Raw genomic sequence first — 9,300 nt, 5'->3', positions numbered from 1 at the left:
CTCTTAAAATGTTACTAGAAACTGCTGAAATGCTTTGAAAGGTCTGGATGTTTTCAATGGGCTCTGTTCTATTGGTTCATGAATGCCTTTTTTTTGTTGTTGTTGAAGCTAATACAACGACTTGGGCTGTTTTTTTAAAATCTTCTTTCCTACTCACGATTAAAAATGTGATAAATCAGGTTTTCGGCTCTGAATAACAATGGCTTGATTTAGATTTCCTAGTAAATCTATTCAAAAGTGAAACAAAGGGTGCTTTTGGAGGATACCTTACACTTCACCTGGACCAGGCACGTAAGGGCAATTCAGATACAAATCTTGTTAGGAACTCAACAAGAAATAGAAGATTTTTCTCTTTTCCCTGGTTCAGGCTTTATTTAAACTCTTTGTTCAAAAAAAATGAACAGAGTGATAGTCGGATTCTAATTTACAGATATACCTTAGACGTCTAATATTAAATTAGAAGATCACACAAGAAAATCATTTACACTTAAAGGTTAAAACCATATTTAAAATTTTAAAAACTTTATATTACATAAAGCCAAAACGAAACTAAATACATGTTAGCCAACTTCATTCACAAACATTAGTCAAAATATATACATTTAAAAAGAAACAAAAAAGCTAATAATTCAAGGTTTCTTTTTTCTAAAAGTGTTTTATCGTAATTTGCAAATGAATTGCAGGTGATCTAAAAAATAAGCCAATTGAGGAGGGAAATCCAAAACACATTAAACCAGCTCAACTTGGGAGAGAAATGCTAGCTGAAAATGAGAGACATCTGTTGAAACAATTCTGTGCTTTTTCTTCAGTTTTGCTAAATAATAAATATATAATTACCAGACAAAAAAGTCTGATTTAATCTTCGATAAAATTGCGATTCTGAAATAGTTTCGCAATTTTTAAAAGTTAACTTTGATATTCGCTCCAAATGTTTTTGAGTCTAAAACCGACTCAAACTTAGGGCAACGAAAATAACACATTTTCCAAGCCTCAATGTTTTCACTGACATATACACATTTACAATCTTAAGGTGAACTCAGCCATAAGGGGAAAATAGGAACAGTGCCTTTTTTCTTTTTTGTAAACTGTGTCAGAAATCCAAGCGAGTGGACTCAGGGAGACTTCTAGTAGTTGGTTGTTTGTTTAGGAAGAAAATCCAATTGACAACTTTCATCTCACAAATATTTCTTGCTTGCGTTTCTTGCTCTTGAGAAAGAGCTCTTGCTCTGATTTGCATATGGCGTGATAAACAAAAGAAACTGTGATCATCTCACACAAAAGGCCAGATTCGAGCCGGTCACTGGTCAAGAATGGATCCGGTCTGGGAGTTCTGCTTGAGAGAACAGAGGATCTGCAAAGTTCAAATAGTACAAACAGGGAGGCAAGGCTGCTCAGAGCCATCCCACTCCCAGAAACGAATGACACAAGCAGCTTTTCCCATGTGCCAGCCATTTCAGACCTCACATTTGAACAGAGTGCATGCAACACGGACCGGGAAGGGGTTGGGGGTTGGGGGGCTGAGAGGCGAGGAAGGAGAATGAGAAACAAAAACAAAACCGACCATGAAACTTCCAACAAAACTGGGAAAGGCCAACATGTCTAAAAGTTACTCCCCCACCTCCGTGGGTCAAAACGCAACAGGTTCCGAAGTGCAAAGCAAACACCAACTGCTGCCGGACACAACCGCTCGCTTTCGAGTTGGCTGCCGAAGTGCAGGTCTGAAATGATCCTGCGAATTCACAGGCCCGCTCACCCGCGCCCTCGCGCGCTCGGCCACTCCTGCCCCGCCTGGCCTGTCTGCCTCTGCCTGGCACCTATACATTCTATGTACATACAAACCGGGTCCCCGGTCGCGGGAGGGCGCACGGGGAGGCCGCAGCGCTCGTACCTATACATATGTACATGTGTGCACACCGGTCCTCGCGAGGCGGCCCCGCGGGGTCATAGCGCGGCAGCGTAGGCCGCGGGGTAGGGGTCCAGCTGGGGCTTGCCCATGCCCGGCAGCAGGATGTAGGCGAGCGGCGGTTGCAGCCCGGGGCTGGGCCACGCGCTGCAGTTGCACGGGATCATGTAGCCTGGGTTGCCCGGGCTGGGGTGCGAGTGCGTGTGCCCCCCGGCGGCCGCGGCCGCCGCTGCAGCCGCCGCCGCCGCGCCGTGGAAGGCGCCCGCGCCCGCTGTCGGGTAACCCAGCGACGACGCGTACGGGAGGCCGGACGAGGACGACGAGATCTCTGCCATCTTGGAGCCCAGGTCCAGCAGCGAGTAGGGGCTGCCCGCAGCGGCGGCGGCGGCAGCAGCGGCGGCGGCGGCGGCCGACTGCGGGAAGAAGACGCGCGCGGCGGCGGCGGCCGCGGCCGCGGCCGCCTTCTCGGGATTGGCTAGCAGCGACTCCGGCACCAGGCCGCCGCCCGCCCCCGCGTGCAGCCCGGCGCCCGCCTTGAGCGCAGGGTGCTCGGCGTCTGCCACGCCGCCCAGGCCGTAGGGCACCGGGAAGGCGAACTTGTCCTTCTTGAGCAGCGTCTTGGGCTTGCGCCGCGGCCGGTACTTGTAGTCGGGGTGCTCCTTCATGTGCATGGCACGCAGACGCTTGGCCTCGTCGATGAACGGCCGCTTCTCCGACTCGGTGAGCAGTTTCCACTCGGCGCCCAAGCGCTTGCTGATCTCCGAGTTGTGCATCTTGGGGTTCTCCTGGGCCATCTTGCGCCGCTGAGCCCGCGACCACACCATGAAGGCGTTCATGGGCCGCTTGACGTGGTCCACTGGCTTGGACATGCTCTCGCCCTGCCGCGGCTGCAGCCCGCCGCCGCCCGGGCCCTCGCCCTCGGCCGGGAGGAAATCAATGTTGGCCGCCCGCGGGGACCCGCTCGGCCGGCCGGGACTCGCCGCGCCCCACGTCGCGCCCCGGCGTCGCTCCCGGCCCGGAGGAGGAGGCTGGAGGACCAGCCCAGGGCCACGCCGCGCCCCGGGCCACCCTGGTGTCTCCGTCCGAGCGCTCGGGCAGGTTGTCTCTGGGACACTCTAACTTCTCTGCGGTGCCCCCTCCCCGCGGCGACAGTTGGCCCTTTACGTTCTTTGGGTCCTTCGTCTCCAGTGGCGTTTGCTGGTGAGCTCCTGCAGGTAGCGGCGGCCGGGCAGAGCGCTCCTCCTCCTCGGTCGTTCTCTCTTAAATGCAAAGCGTCCCCCAAAGTTGCGTCGCGGAGACTCCACCAAGTTGAGCCGAGGAGCCCGCCGCCGCGTGCTGCCAAGTGCCAAAGGGGGCTCTTAGCGGCTGGAGTGTTTGGGTTCTCCTCGGTGACTTTCTCATTTGACAGAAGCAGATGGGGGTGGGGAAGGCGGGGAGGTGGCCCTGGAGGAGGAAGAGGAGGGGGAGGCGGAGGAGTGTCCAGGCGTGCCACGAGAACGCAGAGCGCAGCAATGGATATAAGTACAAATACAGCAGCACCAGCCTGTCTTCTAGGCTCCGGGCAGGGTGCGCCGATGGGAAACCCCCAATCGGCTGGCTGGTTTTTTTTTGTTTTGTTTTGTTTGTTTTGTTTGTTTTTTTTTTTTTTTGCAGGGGGGGAGCTGTCCCCCCAGCACCTGCCTCTCGAGTGTTCCTCTCCCGCTGCTGGACTGACGGGTGGGGCGAGGAAGGAGGGTGGATAAGGCTTGAGCAAGCGTGGGTCGCCCGGCCTCAGAGGAAATTCTCCCGGCTCGCCGAGGAGCCGCGTCCGACCGTCCCCCGGGCCATTCCAGCTCCGCTCGCTCCTAGCCCCTTCAGACGCGCCTGCCGACTTAGGGCTCCCGGAGCTCGCCGGCCGCGGAGGGCAGCGCAGCCTCCACGCGGCGCCGCAGGCCTGGCACCGGCCGCGTCCCCGCCTCGCTCTTCTCGGCAGCCGCCTGGCACTTGCAACTAACTTCGCCCAAGTTTCCTGCGCCGCGGCGCTCCTCTCGGCGCGCTCCTGGGAGCGTGCGCCCGCGAGTCCGCGGCGTCCGGGGCCCCTCTGTCTTCGCCGCTGCGGCCAGAGCCGAGCCGGCGCAGGGGCGGAGGTGCTGGAGGAGAGTTAAGGAAAACGCGCCATCACCTCAGTTCGCAGGTCTGCGCTGGGGGCAGCTCCCGCTCTCCCCACTTCCGCGGCGCAGAGGGGCCCTGCCCAGCCCAGGCCGCCCTCTGCACCGGCTCAGGTGAGTGTGGCTACCTGCGTGTGCACGCGCCCGGAGCCGGCACTGGGTGTGCATGTCCAGCCGCGGCTGTGTGTGTATATCTGGGGGCCTGCGGAGGAGGTGGAGCCCGGGACTCCGGGAGGGAGGAGGGATCAGCGGAGCCGCCTCCCGCTCCCACACCCCCAGGACCTCGAATTAACAGATCCCCTCCGTCCCCCGCCCCTTCTCAATCCTCCTCCTCCCACTCCTTTTCACTTGAGAGCAGGTTTAGGCGAGTGGAGAGTCCGGAGCGCGCCGCGGAGTCTGCGCACTGTTTGGCGTTGGCAACCCCTGGTGTCATCCGGCTACCCAGGCCGGCCCGGGGCGCAGTTGCCCTGGTTGCGGCCCTGGGAGCCTCGCCGGGAGGAAGAAGACGGCAGGCACGAGTAGGAGAGCCTCTCCAACTACGGAGGAAGAGGGTTAAGCTTGGGGAAGGGGAGACACCCTTGAAAATGTTTGAGGCTGTTTCTAGCGAGAAAGTGCTCATTTTCCTTGGAGGTCCAGGTGTTGCTTGCAACAGATGCTTTTCGCATTTTCTTGCACTGGTGATGCACTCAGTCAGAGGTAGTGGGGTGAAAAATAGCTCAGGAGGGAATAAGGACACTCTCGGCAACCTTTCCGAAAAAGAGCTAGCCCAGGCTGAGAGTATGCATCCTTGACTGACTGTTCAGGTCTTTAAAAATTCTGTTTTGTTTGTTTGTCTTTTGTTGTGATCCTGGTCGCCAGAACCATCTATATGCTGATCTCTTTAAGGTACAGTTAACTTACAGTGTCTCACATGCACAACTAAGGTGAAGGTGTTTAAAATCAATCAGTGTAAGTAGTTTCCCTGGAAGAGAGAAGTAAAACGTACCAATCACTCAATGCTGGAATATTTTTATGCTAAGCATAATTTCCTTCTTTAGTAGTTAGAGCAGTTTTTTAAAAAAAATAGTTGACACGATTTTCAGTATTTTCCTGAAATACTGAAAATCGTGTTTCAATACTGAAAATACTGAAAAATGTTTCAGTATTTTCCTCACTTCTTGGTATGCTGCAGCACACTTAGAACATGATCTGTCTGGAGGTTTTATTCACATGGTGGCCTGCCCTTCAGGGAGAACTTGCTTGCCTTCTTTCTTTGGCAGTTTGGATTTGACCTAGCCCTGTGGTATGTGCAAGTAGGAACATCTACAAACGGTTAACTCTTTAAATCTTCCTATGATTTATGTTCAGTTCATTCAGATACACACACAGACACAAAAGCTTTGATTGTAATTATGAACGTGAATTAAAACTGTTTCAGGTCATCAGATTTATTTAAAAGTTAGGCTTGTTTTGTCATTTTAATAAAAGAATAGTGACTTAAAAATTACAGTCGTGATAACAGAACTGTGAACAGCAGTGGCATGTGGTTTGTGTTTTTCTGAAGATGTCATATTGACAAATGCTTATTTTGTATCAGTTATGCCCTTGCATTGTTAAAACAATTGGACTGATTTCTCCAGAACCATATTCCTTTACAGGCTCTGTAAAGACACTCTTGTCATTCACAGACTCTGGAGCAATGTGAAAACACTAGCATGTGTAATTACATAGACTGGAATATTATACTGTTTTGTGATAATAAACTACAAAATTATCATCCCTGAGCTTTTCACCTACTGATGTGTATAATAGGTTTGAGACAAAAATACTATACACTGGCACACAAAGAACATATGTATATATAGGGCACAAGACATGAAAGCTGTTATTCACTAAATATTGTGAATAAAATTAAATCTAGTCGTGAAAATTATTTTGACACATAAAAAGGGAGGATTGTGAAAATGTGTTTTGTATGAGTGAGTTAAGTGATTTTATACTCTTCAAATTTAAGTTTAAAAATCTACTGCAATAAATTATTACGTTAGAAGGAAATGTTTGTATATATGATTGAAATGTATGCTCATATGTGCAATATCTTATAGGAATAATATATGTAAAGTTCCTTGGATATAGTTTTTCCAGTATACACTTATTGTCTGTCTAGTGATATTAAAATGAGCCAAATTTGAATACTCTCAAGTCCAAGAATGTTGAACTGTGGGAAACAAAGGTGTCAGAAGAAGAAAATGACTATTTGTGTGTTTGTCTCTTCACCAAATGAATCTTCCCACATTTCAAAACAGGAAAGATTTGGTTTCAGTTTTTGGCTTCTAGGAGATCAATATTCTTGGCCTAACCCTTCACAACCAAGGAAACAGCCCTCATAATCATCCATGCATTAAAGAAAGGCAACGTGGCATTGCTGTTATGAATCAACCTTCACACCTCTTGCCTGAATCTGGTTGAGCTTTTAACAAAGTAAATTTTCAAGCCATTTTTATTCATATGTACCAAAATGTAAATTCACTTTTAATTTCCTCCTATCTTGTGTTTGAATTGATAGGCGCATATTTTTATTCTTGCTCAGTTTTGTCCTAAAGATGAAAAAAAATCCCAGTGTATAGGAAATGGAATAGTCTGTGTGAGTGAATAGTGAAGGAAAATACATTGAAAGAGAATTGGTAAGTTTGATGGGCTTTATTTTGTCACCTCTTGATTGTAAACACCTAAAGAACAGTATAATTTGATCAGTATAATTCGTGTGGGTCTGTATTTCCCTTGTGGCCACGGTGATATCGGTGATCACAAATGTATCTAATCAGAAACTGAGTGACACTCCCTCCAAAAAAAGTTGTGGAATTTTTTTGTGTAAATTCAGTTTTCTCTTTTCTCCCTTCAGTTCTCCCCAGAAATTAGTCTCTTTTCAATTCTAAAACTTTCACTAGGAGGCAGCAATGAGATTGTTGGGGAATAAAAAATACCTTGGCAACACGACAGGCTGGCTGGCTTGCTTTCTCTTCCACAAGGGAGGGGAGAATACTTGGGTCCCAATGTGAACAGAATCGTTTTCCCCCATCATTTCATCCTCCTCTCTCTCACTGGATTTTCACCCAGGTGGCTCACTGTCACATTTTTCTAGAACCATAGGGATGATAAAGCAAAGCAGCAAGCCAATGGGGTAATGAGAGGTGACTAGATGGAAGTGATGGGCAGTGAAGGTGATGCCTTCAAAGTGCAGAGGCCGAATAATCATTCATGCACACTGAGAGCTGGCAGCTGTTGTTAGAGAATGTTGGGGATCTGTTCTTAAGCAAGTGCAGTGAAAGAATTCAGAAGCTTTCATACCTGCATAGAGAGGTGATATAGCCTGTTTGTCCTGTTGAGAAGGAAATGAGAAGACTGTGACAACAGCCAACCCTGAGGCTTTTGTCACAGTTCTGTGGTCTCACTCCTATTAGCCCCCAAAAGGGGGAAAATCCCAAACACATGATCTCCATAAAGCCCGAGAGACAAGAGCTGTTTGAGGTCAACACTCATCATGGAAAGCAACGACTGTCAGAGTGGCCCTTCACCAGTGCCTGCTAATTTTTTATCCTTTTGAGATTTCTGTCCTTTTATTCTCAGTGTTCCTGCCACACTTAAACCTCTGTTCCTGCCACACTTAAACCTCTGCATCGTGTTAACTATTTTTTTAAAAAAAAAACTAACTACTAAAGAAACTGGGAATATACAGATCAATCATGGAGAACACCTTTCCTCATGTCTCCTGAGCAGGGCTCAAGCAGGCTGACATTTTCAAAAGGAGCCTTACCTAGAGGATAGAGCGGGAAAAACAATGTCAAAAACAGTTCCTTCTTGCCCTCCCCTCCTAAAAAAAAACCTCAGAGAAAAAAGACAATACAAATAATTCAAAACAGACAACTTCACAAAGTACCTATGTCAAATCCCAAGAATCCTATAAAAGCGTAATTTTCTTAGGATAAGAGTCTTTTTTGTTTTGTAAGTGAGAGGGCGCTAGTCTTGAACAAGACTAGAAATGAATGAGGAAGGTTGGACAGTGAGGGTGTCATTGGCCTGTGTAATGAAAACTTCCAGCCTTCTGTAGCTATTACATGAGGAGACTGGCTTTTGGTAGGGTGGGGTTCTCCTTGTGAATTTCATCACCAACCATGCCCCCGTTTATTTTGAGAAAGAACAAACCTGAGAAAGGGGGTTCTCTTAAATATCCCAGCAGGGTGGTAGAAAGCTTCTGGCTTTACAGAGGTCACTCTGTCCCCTCTTCCAGCTTCTGGATTGCCCAGCCCTGTGCTTTCCTCCCACTCAGATTCAGGTTCCTATCTAAGGACGGGTCTGCTTTAGAGCTCAATTGCTGAGCGGCTCTGCTTCTTAAAAGAATAAAAAAATACATAGCTATCAGTTATTGAGTTCTTAAAATACCACACCTTTTGCACACATTATTCTATTTAACTTTTAGGAAAACCTTATGATGTAAGCATTACCATCTCCAATTTGCAGACTGGGGAATGAAGCCTTAGAGGAGATGAGTAAGTAACTTGCCTAAAGTCACACAACCATAAGAGGAAGAATTGGGATTTGAACTAAGCTGATGTTTTTAACCCCCAGCACTTAGAGTCCCAATAGAAGGCTCAGCCTCTTTCCAGCTCAGATTCTCAATTCTATCTATTTCCCCAAGCTTTCTGTGACTCACTCAGTGCCCACTCCCTCTGTGAGGGAGTAGCCCAGTGGCAATCCCTCCAATAAGGCATTCCAACCCCACATCAACGTCACCCCAAAAAGAAGAAGCAGTTTCTCCAAGTCCCATCCCTGCTGTTCTGGGGCCAGGCCTCCCCTTGCTCACGTAGCCCTCAGCACAGATTTGGTGTCAGCTGCAATCCACTATCACTTACTCCCTAGACCTCCCACTGCAAACACTGAACAATTGCTTGCCCTGAATAAACCCAATCTCTACCCTTTCTCTGATAGCCAAAGGCTGCTCCAACAATGTTATCTAATCTCAGTCTTTATTTTCTCCCAACCCTAGTTGTCCAGCCTTTCCCTCCCTTTCTACCTTTCTTTTGTGAACCCCAAGTACACAAAATCAGTTTAATCACAGTTTGTGACTCATGATACACTCTCATAATTGGTCCATCAATGGCCTAGTTTTCTTTAGTTAGTTATATTTAATAATTTAACAAGTGCCTTTATGAGTCCACTACTCAGAATAAAACCTGCCAATAAACCTATGTATCTAACTAAACGATCTCTCCA

General features: G+C 48.2%; 1 protein-coding gene across 1 annotated transcript; it reads right to left on the bottom strand.

Annotated features, from left to right (window-relative positions):
• Window positions 1–370: 370 nt before the first annotated feature.
• On the bottom strand, window positions 371–4,240 carry SOX21 (SRY-box transcription factor 21). The gene is made up of 2 exons (XM_030922156.1): window positions 1,889–4,240; window positions 371–1,330 (listed from the first exon to the last, which is right to left on the bottom strand). Exon 1 carries the CDS (start codon window positions 2,770–2,772, stop codon window positions 1,942–1,944), a length of 831 nt encoding a protein of 276 aa, XP_030778016.1. The 5' UTR covers window positions 2,773–4,240; the 3' UTR covers window positions 371–1,330; window positions 1,889–1,941.
• Between the last annotated feature and the right edge of the window lie 5,060 nt (window positions 4,241–9,300).

The sequence above is a fragment of the Rhinopithecus roxellana genome, chromosome 18, assembly GCF_007565055.1.
Source record: "Rhinopithecus roxellana isolate Shanxi Qingling chromosome 18, ASM756505v1, whole genome shotgun sequence".
Taxonomy (NCBI): domain Eukaryota; kingdom Metazoa; phylum Chordata; class Mammalia; order Primates; family Cercopithecidae; genus Rhinopithecus; species Rhinopithecus roxellana.
Note: the sequence above shows the minus strand (reverse complement) of the source record. Positions and strands in the feature narration are given on the sequence as shown.

Bases quoted from the DNA above. Each gene is read 5' to 3' on its own strand.
- SOX21 (XM_030922156.1), bottom strand. From the start codon at position 2,772: ATGTCCAAGCCAGTGGACCACGTCAAGCGGCCCATGAACGCCTTCATG.